At 33.7% G+C, this 15,846-nt stretch overlaps 2 protein-coding genes across 2 annotated transcripts; both read left to right on the top strand.

Annotated features, from left to right (window-relative positions):
- Positions 1–10,489: 10,489 nt before the first annotated feature.
- On the top strand, positions 10,490–12,301 carry LOC138338952 (uncharacterized). Its single transcript, XM_069290049.1, has one exon. It carries the CDS (start codon positions 10,490–10,492, stop codon positions 12,299–12,301), a length of 1,812 nt encoding a protein of 603 aa, XP_069146150.1.
- Positions 12,302–12,313: 12 nt separating this feature from the next.
- On the top strand, positions 12,314–15,458 carry LOC138338951 (uncharacterized). The gene is made up of 4 exons (XM_069290048.1): positions 12,314–12,722; positions 13,536–14,467; positions 14,556–14,892; positions 15,064–15,458. Exons 1-4 carry the CDS (start codon positions 12,314–12,316, stop codon positions 15,456–15,458), a joined length of 2,073 nt encoding a protein of 690 aa, XP_069146149.1.
- The last annotated feature ends 388 nt before the right edge of the window (positions 15,459–15,846 follow it).

Below are 15,846 nucleotides of genomic sequence, written 5' to 3'. Positions count from 1 at the left end.
TCACGAATCTTCGGTGGAGGTAGGTTATGGTTTTCATGCTTTCATAGTAAACTCTTAATAGCGAATGATATGTATTGATAGTATTGTAAACCCTGCTATGTGCTTAATTGTATGCATGCATGAACGTGATTATATAATTATGATTATATTAAGCATGATGAAGTTATTGAATCCCAAATCTTGATAAAAACCTAATCTCTTTTTAATGATGATGCCTTGGTAAGGGAGAAGGCTTGATGAACTAAAGTAATGAGATTGATGATGCCTTGGTAAGAAAGAAGGCTTGATGAATTGATAGAAGGAGATTAGGGGATCGGGTGTCACGAACCGACACGTAGATTTAGGGGATCGGGTGTCACGAACCGACACGTAGATTTAGGGGATCAGGTTTCACGAACCGACACGTAGATTTAGGGGATCGGGTGTCACGAACCGACACGTAGATTTAGGGATCGGAGTGTCACGTACCGACACAAGAGGATTAATGAATATGAGGGAGCGGAGTGTCACGTACCGACACAAGAGAAATAAAGATAATGAATCTTGAAAGATGTTAATATACTCAATCTAATAAACATAATTCCCAAATGAGTATGGTATTGAGGCTTGAGTCCTCATGTGTGAACTTGACGGTAATTGTTAATGATATAGTACTTGTTGTTGCTACATGTTGAGTATCATAGTTGAGTTTATGATATTACTTGGTATATACTGTTTTCTATTTTGAGTTGGCCGATAATATCTACTCAGTACCCGTGTTTTGTAGTGACCCCTATTTTTATTGTTTTCTTCTTTGTTATTTGTGGTGTGCAGCAAACGTGTCATCGTCTTCAACTCAACAGTAATTCTAGCCAGTCTTCGTCACACCGGATCTTCAGGGTGAGCTAATGCTTCTAGCTTGGACTGGATCTTCTTCCTCATGTCTTGATGCCTTGAAGTTTCGGCATGGACTAGCTTTTACTTGTTTTAGCTCTTAGAAACTCTTAGATTTAGTAATTTGAAGTAGATGTTCTTGTGGTGATGACTTCCAGATTTTGGGGAATAATAGATGTTGAATTTTAGAAGTTATTGAATTGGTTTTTATTAATGAGTTTAAGTCTTCCGCATTACTTTCCGTTGATATTATATTGAAAATGTTAAGGTTTAGATTGGTTGGTTCGCTCACATAGGAGGGTAAGTGTGGGTGCCAGTCGCGGCCCGGATTTAGGTCGTGACACATGAAGTACCTTGGCCTGTCTAATTTTATAACTTTCCTTTATTGAGAGATGCAACAGTTTTCAGCTATTTGATCGAAGATAAATACTGTAGCGAAATCATTGTTAGCAGTAATTGTACTCTGTATATAGAAGGAAAGAACTTCAATTCAGTTATTTGTAAAACAGGTGAAAGAAAAGAGTACGTATCGATTATTTGGTGTCACTGTAAGGTAGTATTACCCCTCAACGATACTGCCTTAGTGGTGTTTACAATTGCCCCTATGTGTCGCCATTGCAAGTTCTCTGTTAATTTACCTGTGTTTGGTTTCAACTAGTTCCTTAGAAATTTTGTAAGCATATAAAATTATGTCTTCCTTCATTCATTGTCATACATGCAGTTTGCTTCCGTGTTTCCATAGTTGTTCAAGTTTGCTGCAACAAGTGCTCTTGTCTTTGTTGCTCCATCTTGACTACCTTGTGTGGATATTCTTTTAAGTGTCCGTTGATGTCTCTGCATGTATCCCTCAAATGAGATTATTTGCACTTTCCTGAGCAAACGCATATTTTACTTTGCATTTTCTCGTTGGGACATGGAGGCCTAACAACTTTTATCGGCCAGCCTCTTCGAAATTGACGGACATGTTGAGAGCAGCAAGTATATTGCTGGGAATTAAGTTTACATGCCCCCAAAGGCACTGATATACAGTCGTAATATATGATATACAAGTGCAAAAAAATTTGAAACTAAAGGAAAAATGTAGAATGTGTAAAATTCGTCGAAATTCAGGTTTTAGAAGGTCCAAAATTGATGGAATACATCCCATATACACAGATTTTTGAAAGGAAAAATATGGCCAAAAGGCCCAAGGAATTTTTTTAGCAGGCCCAACAGGTTAAACAATGGGCAAAACTTTTTTGGGAATTTTTTTAAAATGTCAATATTTTAATATTTAAGAGGGTTCATTAACAACATTTTCAATATTTAGTAAAAATGTCAAAATTTAAGTTTTATTTATGTTTTTATTATTTGTTTTATTTTAAAAAAATATAATTTTTATATAACAGATTGAGAGGAATTTAGGGGAGATTATTATTTTTGAAAAGGAACAAATATTAAAAGTTTCATCAGTTACAATTTATTAAAATAGACCAACTTTTATCTATTTCTTTCTTTTTTTAATCATGTTATAAAAAATTCTTTTTTTTCTCCATTGTTCTAAGAAAATTCAATATCTAATTCTGGTAATTTTTTTTGTTTTGTTTCTCAACACTTTTATTAACCAAAATAAATATCCAATTTTCACTAATTATTGTTATAAAAATCACGAAATTAAAGAAACACCATATCTATAAAATTTCAATATCAATTTTTCACTAATTATTGTTATGAAAATCATAATAAAAAATATAATATCTTATTCTCACTAATTATTATTATGAAACTTTATGATAATACATTATAGTTTTATCTGTTAAATTTATTTATTTTTTAATTTAGAAACTTGAACACCTATAGTTTTATTTGTAATTGTCATATTTTTCTCACAGTGTATTTGTTTTATTTTTTAAAATTTTGTATCCTTGCTTAAATTGTATTTATTCAAATATGTATACCGTTTGTATTAGTATCCATTCTAGTTTTCATGTTGTATTTTGTATAATGAAGCTTGTATTTCTTTATTAGTTTGTATTCATTCCAATATGTATGTCAAATAAAATGTAGCTATTTAATAAATACATTTGTATTCGTATATATTTTTCACTGTGTATTTATTTTTCTTTTCAAAATCTTGTTTCCTTTTCTAAGTCGTATTCATTCCAACATGACTATTATTTGTATTTTTATTCAAATACAAATAAACTAATAGAAAGTTGTTTTTCTTATAAATAAAATACATAACTAGTTGACATACATTTTGATGAATACAAATTAGGGACAAATACAAGATTCATAAACCATGCAACATGAAATTTTTAATAAATACAAATATTGATAGTATACATAGTGATTTGAATACAAATTGGGAAAGCATATCAAATTCTAAAAAAGAACTATAAATACAAAACAAACTAACAGAAAATTGTTCGAAAACTATCCGATCTTCGTCGTCTTTTTCAAGATCCTCACTAGTAGACAAAGATTCTACATTTGCATTCTGAATTTGAGGAAGGTTTTTCACACCAATGAGTCTTGTAAATGTTCTTACCCTCTTTCTTCCCTCATTTTAGCAGCGGATCATACATTATACACTATTTGTTAAGTAATAAATAAATTAAAGGATGAAAAATCACCAGAAATTGATTGATTAAGATGAATACCTCTAGTAAGCCTCTTGGATTCAGCCATTGGAGAGTAAATCATAACAGAAATTGAAAAATACAAACAACATTTTTTTAAGAGTTAAACAAAAATAAAATTAGAAAAGAAATCTAAAAATAGGATAAAGATTAGAGATACCTTAATCAAAGGGATTCTTGTTGATCCAATTTTGGATTAAAAAAATAACCAAAATATATGGCAGAAAAATATTTGCAACTTGAATGTTGGAGCAAAATCAGAAAAGATAACCATAAGAGAGAAAAAAAATTAAATGGGAGAGAGAATTAACAATTTGAAAAGATAAATATGAGAGAGAATGATTTTTTTTAAAAGGATATATAGAATTAATTGAAAAAGAGAGATAAAATATGAGGAAAATTAGGACACATAAATTTTTTAAAATAATGACATTTTTGACATTATTGCTAATATTTATAAAGTATGGATATTTTTACTAAATATGTTATTTATTTTGACTAGTTTACTAATTTTTCCAACTTTTTTGGAGCCATTTTCCTTTAGAGTTAGGACAGGTAGCTAAGATTTGGGCCTTTGGCCCAAATTGAATATTTTTTCCCCTTCTTACTCATATTGTATTGTTTTGACTTACTTTGTTTATCGAAAAAATTATATGGAATGACAAACATTCTTAAGTAATTATATAATAGGGGTATAGTTTAATTTATTTACTTTCTATAATTATAGTTTTTTTTTGCTATAATTAATGGGATTCACCACCTATTTTATAACCAATAGTATAATTTTTTTTTAATTTTGTATATAATTTTACACAAAACAATATTATCTCTCATATTCATATTCCACCTTTTTCTCCTACAATTAATACCTCTATCCGATTTGAATTTCAAATTGTCCAAAATTCAATTACTCCCTCCCGAAGTTGAATTCAATTTTCGTAGGTACTCCTAAATTTTAGTCGTTTTCCTTTTCTTTTCTTCTTATTCAACAATTGTATATGTATTGTGTTTCTTATGTTTTTTCATATTTTTTGATGAAATAATCGATTGTTTGTTCTTATTAGATCTCAAATTAGTTACAGAATGAATGAATCATCTTCATCTATGAGGATTACCAGAGGTATTCCATTGCATATCAATTTTGTTGACAATTTACCATCATTTTTAATGGGTTTAACTCAAGATTTTGGGATTGATGTAGGGTCTATGGTAAAATCAAAACAAGTTCAACATGAACAAACAATGAAAGAATTGAGATCAAAGGAAAAATATGACCCTACGGCAGTTCAAGAAGTTATTAACAATGCTAAAGCTAGAGTCATTAAAATTGTACAAGGAGGAAGAAAGAGGAAAACAACAAACATTGATTCTGAGGAAAATACATGTAAAGTTGATTGATATGAAGAACATCATAATCATGAGGTAGTGGCTTAAAACACAAATTTAGATACAATTTTTTTGTTACTTAGATGTCAATATACAAAAAATTATTGTTTAAGTAAATTTTGTATTCACGTAATTGTATATAGTATATTTCATGTTTAGTAAACACATGTTTTAGTTATATATCTGTATATGTGTCTGTAGATTTGATTACTTTATACATACTTTAAGTTATGTATAATGAATAATATACTAAGTCTTAATAGTGGTAGTAGCAGATTGTATATTAAAGGCTCATTATTATCTTTGTTTTTGTATATATATACAAAACGTAATTGGACTTAGTTATACAGATGAAAAAATTTCATATATGATTATAATTTGTATATTTTATTAGTTATATACAAATTATTGAAGTTAGTATATATTAAGTTTATATACATATACAAAAATTGTAATTTGTATATTTTAGTAGTTATATACAAATTATTAAAGTTAGTATATATTAAATTTATATATTATTGGAGTATATACAAAGTCATTTAGACAGTTGTATATATTGCCATGTTTAACTACTATATTCATGTACATATATTAATATACAAAAAGGTAAGTTTGTAGACATATACAAAAAATTAATCTGTACATGACTTCTTTTAAAATTGACTGTTTTTGTATATATTATACAATCAAATTACTGAATTGATTTTACAATGATATTCTTTTTAATATACAAATACTACATCAAAAAAAGTATATAATTGTATCAAAAACAAAACACTTACTTTATGGCTATATACAATTATCACCAACGATTACCTGTATTCGCTTACACTGATCTTCTTTATAATATAAAAATACTACATTAACAAAAAGTATATAATTGTATAGTACGGAATTTCTGCTTAAAATAATCATATTTTGAAATTATTTTTTCAAAAAAAATAAAATAAATTATGACACCACAATAACGAACGTACATAAATCAAAATTTGTAAATCCAATAGAATATTGTATGATTATTGCAATATTAAACATGAATTTTCATCCAATGAACACTTACCTGAATTCGATTACAAAGAAAAAATAAAAAAAAATTGATGAACTGTTGTTTCATAAACAGCAAAAACAAGTTTATCTTTTGTTTCAATTGCTGTATAATTCTTATTTTATTGAATTTTTTTTTGAATTTGAACGTTTAGCTTAAAAAAGGGACGTCTGCCTTAAATTATGACATTATCTATATTTATTGTTAGCATATTTAACGCTTCAGTTACAAATCACTTTCTAAAATAAAATTGTATAAATAAAAAACAAAAGAAACCTTATATACAAAATTAAAGATACCTAAAATAACTAAACTATACCCATATAATGTAATTAGGTAAACTATACCCATATAATATTATTTAATCAAATAAGTTTGCCATATATAAAATTTTCCCTTGTTTATCCTGTAGTTTTCATTTAGAAAAAATTACAAAATATGACAAACATCAATATACATTTAAGAAAAATAGCTATAATTAAATTTTTTAATGTTATATGGTTATACTTGCATAGTAAATAGCAAAGTTGCATATAGGCAAATAAATAGTTTTTTTTTTTAATTTAATAGAAATAAGTATTAAATAGGGAAGTTATTAAATTTCAAATTAATAATGTCATGCATGTTTTACGCTTATCATTATCCATAAAAAAAATTCGTCAGTATCTTTGTATCATATAATTTCTTGTTTTCTTCCTCATATTCCTTTCAATTCAAAATCTTTTTCATCATTTTAGGAGCAATTTTTGTGAGTTGTATCCATCAAATAATTTTTAATTACATTTTCATCTCATTCTTAAGAATATTGCATTTCCATGTTTATATTTTCATCTATTTTTAAAGTGTTTTGATTGAAGAACTTAGTTTTTCATTAGAATGACAAAAAGTTGTATCCCAAAAAGGATTACGACAGATATATATTGATTTGATAAATTATTGAATGAACTATCTTTTTTTTTTTGTGTGTATTACTTAATAATAAGTCAAAGTTCCAAGCTTTATTGTTACAATTAATAATGGAGAATGGAAGAAGAACAAAGAAGGTTAATGATTCTATACTTTTCAATATACTTGAAAAATTCGAACATGTAACATCAGGTATAGATGAAAGAAGGTTCAAAATCTTTAAACTGAAAATTAATCTTGAAAATAGAGGAGAAGTCAACAATCTTGATTCAAGTGGATCTGAAAAAATTAGAGCAATCCAGCAGAATCGGAGGCAAATGAGATTAGGTTTTTAGTTTGATATCATATATATACTTATATATCTTTGGTGTATTGTGCGACATTATCATTATGAATTTTCCTCTTGTATTAAAATCGTTAAACAAATTGAATCATGTGCATATAGTTGTAAAAAATGAGTAAATAAAGAACATGAGCAGAAAGAGATTGATGGTTTTCAAATTGTCAATTGTGTATATAGTGTAATATTCATATACATAGATACTTGTAATATAATATTGACAAAAAGTTGAAGTGGTAGTTTGTGAATAAAAGTATGTATATATAGTAGACAAGGACTATGAGGGAAAAGAGATTAAGGATTGTGTAATTATCAATTATGTACTGTAATCATTTAAAATTTATTAAATATAAATTTATAAAATGATTTTCGGATTATATTGAATTCATAAATATATTAATCCAAATAAATATTGTGGATTGATATAATTGAGTTAAATATTTAAGTCCAATAAATATGGATTTAATTAAAGTGTAAATTAATTGATTTGGGCTACATTGGATGAACCCAATTTGTTAAACCCAATCTCATCTCATTTCTAGAGCCCATCTTGTCGCCACGTGTGCAGATGATGTGGCATGCCAAGTCAAATAAGAAAACCAATAGAATCATGACATGTGTCAAAGATGACAAGCCCGCTCCATAAAGCCCAAATGCCATGTCACTTCAATCTGATTGGCTGAAAGGAATCCTATTCCAATCGCAACTCCTCTATTCTAAAACTATAAATAGGGGTCCTCATAATTCAGAAAGGAGAGAGAAAATTCTAAGCAAGAAGCTAGAGAAACTCTGTGGTACAAACGCCATTTAATTCTCTACAAAGCTACAAGTTTAAGAATTCAAGCATTCAAGTTCAAGAACGATCAAGATCAAGACCACCGAATTCAAGAACAAGCTCGAAGCCCTTGAGTTCAAATAAAAGTCAAGATCAAGATAAAGTTCAAGTTCAAGTTAATCGTAGACTCAAGAACAAGCTTTAAAGCCCTTGAATTTATATTTGAAAAGGCGAATTCAGAGGAATTATAGAGATTGTAACACTCGCATTTGAAATAATAAAATTGATTGTTGCTATAATTTTCCGCTCTTGATTATTATTTTCTCGACGCGAATTTTATTATCTACAAATTCTGGCACGCCCACTGGGACAATCTCTACCTCTCATCTCAACTTTTCAAACGTCAAAGAATATCAAGATGACTTCCATGAACAACAACTTCGATCAACCTCCTCTAAGGTCGCTAGCTCCAAGTTCTCTACTGAAGTTGAAGACATCCTTGGAGTTACCTTTGGAAGTTTTGGAGTTGTTACGAGAAGCAAGGCTGCTACACTAGGGCAACAAACGCTTCAAGTGTCGTCTGCATCAACTCCTGTTTTTGGGTCTTCGACTCCAAAAGGAGCAAGTTCCTCCACAAATTCTCTAGAAGGAGGAAGTAGTGTTGCTGAAAAGATCAAAAAGACATTGGCTCTACTTGAGCAATCTGGTTCCAAGAACTCTACCACAAGGGAGAACTGTGATTCAACTTGTGAATCATCTCCGCGTATATCGCGTAATGTGAGTCCACTGAAAATTAACTTACGCGACAATCCATGTTACTCGCCTGCATCTCCGATGATCATGCAAACGATGGTGACTGCTGCTTCCTCTCCTGAGGAACAACTCGCAAATCTGACAAAGTTGGTCGAAGGATTAACGAAGCATGTACAACACCAAGAATCTCGAATTGACAAGCTGATGGACAGGATAGAAGAACTTTTAGATGGAGATGCGAGCCATGCACCTGGAAAGGGCATTGAAGTTCAAGAAATCGAAGATCCTGCTAAGAAAGCCCCGTTTGTTAAAGAGATGCCAGTTTCTTCTGAAGGAATGATCCCGCTCGATCGCTTGAAGGAGTTTATTGAAAGAACTATCAAAGATAAGTATGAAGTCTCCACCAAGTCTTCTCATATGTATGCTAAACCATACACTGCTAGGATTGATAACTTTAAAATGCCTGCTGGTTATCAACCTCCCAAATTTCAACAATTTGAGGGAAAAGGAAATCCAAAACAACATGTCGCGCACTTCGTGGAGACATGTAATAATGCTGGAACATATGGAGACTATCTTGTTAAACAGTTTGTTCGCTCTCTAAAAGGAAATGCCTTTGATTGGTACATGGATCTTGAACCTAACTCTATTGATAGTTGGGAGCAACTAGAACATGAGTTTCTCAATCGCTTCTATAGCACAAGGCGCACAGTGAGCATGGTAGAACTCACGAATACTCGCCAAAGGAAGGATGAACCGGTCATAGATTTCATAAATCGATGGAGGAACGCGAGCCTTAATTGCAAGGACAGGCTTAGTGAAGCTTCTGCAATCGAAATGTGTATTCAAGGAATGCACTGGGAGCTTCTTTACATCTTGCAAGGAATAAAACCAAAATCTTTCGAGGATTTAGCTACTCGCGCTCATGATATGGAGTTGAGCATGACATCTGCCGGAAAAGATATGACTATTGTCCATGATCCTCGCAAAGGAAGGGACAAACAGGAACCCAAGAGGTGGAGCAAGTTTCTGCCCAGAAATGACAACAAAGAATCCATGAGTGTAAATGTGTCACCTGCAAAGTTCACTACGAATGAGGGCGTAAAACAAAATGTGAGAACGACTATCCAAGCACGTCCAAATCAAAAGTCGACGCTAAGGGTGATGCAAGAAAAAAAGTATCCCTTCTTGGATTCTGACGTTTCTGAAATTTTTGATGAATTGCTTGAGTTAAAACTCATTGACTTGCCAGAGATGAAGCGACCCGATGAAGCTGGAAAAACTAATGACCCAAATTATTGCAAGTATCATAGACTTGTGAGTCATCCTCTTGAAAAATGTTTTGTCTTTAAGGATAGAGTGATGCGATTGGCTAACGAAAATAAAATTATCCTTGATGATGAGAAGGCTAGTTCTAACCATACCTCTATCACGTTTGGGTCACTGGATCCGGTCCAAATATATATCTCTGAAAAGCATGAAGAAGAGCCAGTAGACCAAGACGTTGACATAGACGGTAATGAGGGTTGGATTCTTGTAACAAGGCGAAGACGCAACAAGTCAAGCTTACGAAAAGAATTATCCGAGCAACCGGTTAGAGGAAAAATGGTGAAGAAATTAGAGAAGAAAAAATCAATCAAGTGCCCCAAAAGGCAAAGGTTGAAGTGCATCACTACCAAAAACCTCAACGTCTTGTGACTCTAGAGGAATTCTTGCCAAGCTCGTTCGGTACAAAGTCTGCTCAAGGCAATGTTGAGGCATCATGTTTCAATGTGGATAAAGGACAAACAATGAATGTGCCTCCTACTATAAAAGAAGGAACAACGAGTGAATCCTCACCAAAAGTGTCTCCTGGGGAAGAAGAAAAAGAAACAAGGGAAATCTCAGAAATGATGTCTCTTTCATCTTCTAAAAAATCTATTGAACTTTCTTCCCAAGAAGCACATGTCTGTGATACTAAAATCACATTTACGGATAACGATCTTCTATTTGGTGAAACACTACACAATCGTCCTTTGTATATGGTGGGTCATGTGCTAGAGAAGAAGTTAAATAGAATCTTAATAGATGAAGGATCTGGAGTCAACATTTTGCCTATCCACACATTGAAGGAACTTGGTATCACGACTGGGGAACTTAGTGAAAGTCGTCTGTTGATACAAGGATTTAATCAAGGTGGGCAGAGGTCCATAGGCTCTATTAAATTAGAGATCCACATGGGAGATTTGCGATCAAGCGCATGGATGCATGTAATTGACGCAAAGACATTATATAACATATTACTTAGAAGTCCTTGGGTACATGAGAATAGAATTGTCTCATCTTCTTACTATCAATGTTTGAAATATCTTGAAGGTGGAATTGAAAGAAAGATAGTTGCAGATGATAATCATTTCACCGAAGTGGAGACACACTTTGCTGATGCAAAATTCTATATGAGAAGTTATGTTGTTAAAGGGGTCAAATCCAATGACGTCAAATCAATCAAGATTGATAGTATCGTAAGTAAAAGAATTGATGCAACTATCGATAAGGCAAAAATTGACACTAAAGACTCTTGTCCCATTCTTAATGAAGGGAAGATCCTGTCTTCAAAGAAGAAGCAGACTTCTAGGCTTTGTTATGTTCCAAAAGCGAAGAAAGAACAAGATCAACCATCTAACCTTGAAGAAAATGCATTAAGAGGGCTAACTCTTCCTATCAGACGGATTGATGCAATAAACCTTTCTTCTAAGTTGCCAGAAAAGTCAGTCGCTCAAGATCAAGTGCTAGATATGACTCTCCCTACAAAGCGCACAAGAGAAGGTTTTGATCCCAATGCCTACAAGTTATTTGTGAAGGCAGGATACAACCCCAGCGAGCCATCAGCACTAGGGAAACTCCCATCAGAAGATACAACTAGGAAAGCGCGTGAAGGCCTAGGTTATAGCCAACCGCCGCCAATTCGCATTTCCATAAGAAGGGCCAGTAATAATCATATAACTTTTGAAGATGACGTCACTGCTCCCAATAAAAGGCCTTCTGTCTTTGATCGACTTGGCGAAGCGACAACAAGAATTTCTGTGTTTGAGAGGTTAGGTCCTCTAAAGAAGAATAACAAGAACCTGAGAAGTTATTTAAAAGTTACAACGCCTGCTTCACATTTGATTAGAAAAGATTTCAGAAGTTTGATTCCTTCTAGGATGAAGCGACGACTGGAACTTATGGTTTCCTGTAAAGAGGAACTCAAGGCAAAGGTTCATACTGTGGTTTACACCAAAGAGCTCGAGGAAGATGAAGAAAGTGTAGGTTCCTCAAATCATGTTACAATCCAAAATGAGTACGATTCTTTGCCTCAAAAGAAGATTGTGGAAGAGGTAGAAGATATTGTCTCGTGTTGTCATATATCGGTCAATGACAATGATCCTGTGGAAGAGGAAGATGCTAAAGATGCTCCTCCAGAACTTGAAGAAGGAGTAAAGATCACAATAGATCCTTTGAAGGAAGTTAACCTTGGCACTGATGAAGATCCGAAGCCAACTTACTTGAGTGCGTTTCTAGAAATTGATGAAGAAGTCGCTTACATGAATATACTCAAAGAATATAGAGATATATTCGCTTAGAGTTACAAAGAAATGCCTGGATTGAATCCTAGAGTAGCGGTCCATCAATTGGCAGTCAAAAATGGTTCTCGTCCAGTTAAACAAGCTCAAAGACATTTTAGACCAGACTTGATTCCATTGATAGAAAATGAAGTTAACAAACTCATTGAGGCAGGCTTTATTCGTGAGGTCAAATATCCTACATGGATTTCAAGTATTGTTCCTGTGAGGAAGAAGAATGGTCAAATTCGAGTTTGTGTTGACTTTAGAGATCTCAATAATGCATGCCCTAAAGATGAGTTTCCTCTTCCCATTCCAGAGTTGATGATTGATGCCACCACTGGTTATGAGGCAATGTCGTTCATGGATGGTTCTTCTGGATATAATCAAATCCGCATGTCACCAAAAGATGAAAAACTCACTGCATTTCGCACGCCAAAAGGTATTTATTGCTACAAAGTGATGCCATTTGGTTTAAAGAATGATGGCGCCACATATCAAAGGGCTATGCAAAATATCTTTGACGACTTGCTCCATAAAAATGTTGAATGTTATGTTGATGATTTGGTAGTAAAGTCGAGGAAGAGGGGTGATCATTTGAAAGACTTAAAGATGGTGTTTGAGTTACTCCGAAGATATCAACTAAGGATGAATCCATTGAAATGTGCCTTCGGAGTTACTTCTGGCACGTTCCTTGGCTTTATTGTGAGACATCGAGGAATTGAAATTGATTAAGCCAAAGTCGATGCAATATCAAATATGCCTGAACCTCGAGATATTCATGAGTTAAAAAGTCTCCAAGGAAAGTTAGCCTACTTGAGAAGGTTCATCTCAAATCTAGCGGGGAGATGTCAACCATTCAGTCATCTCATGAAGAAAGGTGCTCCTTTTAATTGGGACCAAACATGTAGCGAAGCCTTTAAAAGTATCAAATCGTATCTAGCGAAACCTTCGGTTTTGGCAGCCCCTATACCTGGAAAACCATTGATACTCTACATTGCAGCACAAGAAAGGTTTTTAGGAGCCCTGTTAGCTCAAGAGAATAGTGAGGGCAAAGAAAATACTCTTTATTACTTAAGTAGAACGATGACGCCAAATGAGCTAAATTATTCGCCAATTGAAAAGTTATGCTTGGCACTGGTCTTCTCAATTCAAAAGATGAAGCATTATTTTCAAGCTCATGTTGTCCGCCTTATTTCTAGAGCAAATCCCATCAAGTTTGTTATGTCAAAACCTGTCCTTAGTGACTGACTAGCAAGATGGTACCTCCAATTCCAACAATTTGAGATTGTGTACATCCCTCAAAAATCCGTGAAGGGACAAGCACTAGCGGATTTCTTAGCAGACCATCCTATACCAAATGATTGGGAGTTAACTGATGAGTTTCCTGATGAAGATGCGATGTTAATTGAAGTTCAACCTCCTTGGAAAATGTACTTTGACAGGGCTGCACATCGCGGCGGAGCTGGTGCTGGTGTGGTGTTCATCAGTTCACAAGAAGAGATTCTACCATTCTCTTTTACTCTAAAACAATGTTGCTCCAATAATGTCGCTGAATATCAAGCACTGATACTTGGACTTGAAATGGCCGTTGACATGAAACAATTACATTTACAGGTCTTTGGTGACTCTCAATTGGTGATTAATCAACTCTTAGGAAGTTATGAGGTAAAAAAGCCTGAATTGCGACCTTATCATGATTATGCTCAAAAGTTGATAAGATGGCTTGGGGATGTAACCCTTCAACATGTGCGTCGAATAGATAATAAGAAAGCTGATGCATTGGCTACTCTAGCTTCAACGTTAACCCTTCCTGATCAAACACAAGTAACTGTCTGTCAAAAATGGATAGTACCACCGTCAAATAAGGAAGAATATATTGAAAATAAGCTTGATCATATCGTCGCCATTGTTGAAGCTGCGAAGGAAGATTGGAGACAACCCATCATTGACTACCTATGTTATGGGATACTTCCAGAAAATCCAAGAAGAAGAACTGACATACGTCGTCGTGCAACTCGTTTCCTTTACTATAAGGATACATTATATAGAAGATCATTTGAGGGTAATGTTATTACGATGTTTGGGAGAGGAAGAAGCGATTCAAGCTCTACAAGAAGCACACGCAGGAGTATGTGGATCACATCAATCTGGACTAAAACTTCATTTTCACATAAAGAGGATGGGGTATTACTGGCCAACCATGGTGAAAGATTGCTTATATTATGCTAGAAAATATGATGCTTGTCAATTTCATGCGAATTTCATTCATCAGCCACCCGAAGTATTGCACCCAACCATCGCATCTTGGCCATTTGACGCTTGGGGACTGGATATTGTAGGACCATTACCAAAGTCTTCTAGTGGACACTTGTACATCTTGGCTGCAACTGATTACTTTTCAAAATGGACTGAAGCTGTCGCTCTTAAAGAGGTGAAGAAAGAGAATGTTGCAAATTTTATCCGAGTAAATATTATTTATCGCTTTGGCATCCCTCGCTATATAATAACAGACAATGGCAAACCATTCGATAACAAGTTAATGAACAAGATTTGTGATCTTTTTGACTTTAAGCAGCGTAAATCTTCTATGTACCATGCTGCCGCTAATGGTCTTGCTGAAGCATTCAATAAGACTCTATGCAACCTGCTCAAGAAAGTTGTCTCCAAATCCAAACGGGATTGGCATGAATGAATGGAAGAATCTTTGTGGGCATATAGGACAACATATCGCACACCAACTTAAGCAACACCATATTCACTTGCTTTTGGAGTTGAAGCAGTCCTGCCACTCAAGCGTCAAAGACCCTCCTTAAGACTTGCTATTCAAGAAGGGCTCACTGAGGAAGAAAATGCTCGATTGCGTCTTGCTGAGTTAGAAGCACTTGATGAAAAGAGGTTACAAGCCCAACAAAACCTTGAATGTTATCAAGCTCGTCTATCTCGTGCTTTTAATAAGAAGGTTCGCTTGAGGTGCTTTCAAGTTGGAGATCAAGTTCTCGCGGTAAGAAGACCCATCATTACTTCGCACAAGTCTGGGGGCAAATTTACCTCAAAGTGGGATGGACCATATGTGGTACAAGAAGCATATTCAAATGGTGCTTACAAGCTTGTTGATGTTGATGGCTTAAGGATCGATCCTATTAATGCCAAATTTCTAAAGAGATACTATCCTTGAAGGAAGATGATGCTCCTTAAGGTACGAACCTAAACTGCATGTCACTCCTGGCCCGCAAGAGTATACACTGTGTACGGCACAACCACAAAAAATAAAGAATAATCACTCAAATCCCCAGAACTACGTTGTGACTTGATCCTCTTTATTGAGGTACGTAGGCGCTTAGAACCATATTCTAAGTTCAGTTGCATGAGTGTCAAAAAAAATGTTCCCACTTGATCTATTGCATGAAAGTCAAAGCGATATATGTTTTATTTTTATCTTTTGTCTCATTAAACTTAAGACTTGCACGAAGTATTGATGGGTCTATGGAAGGGGCAAACCCTTATAAAATTTGAATCTCTTATAAGTACGGTGGAAGTCTTTAAATTAGATCAAGTATGCAAAT

Source organism: Solanum lycopersicum, chromosome 10 (genome assembly GCF_036512215.1).
Source record: "Solanum lycopersicum chromosome 10, SLM_r2.1".
NCBI classification, from domain to species: domain Eukaryota; kingdom Viridiplantae; phylum Streptophyta; class Magnoliopsida; order Solanales; family Solanaceae; genus Solanum; species Solanum lycopersicum.
Note: the sequence above shows the minus strand (reverse complement) of the source record. Positions and strands in the feature narration are given on the sequence as shown.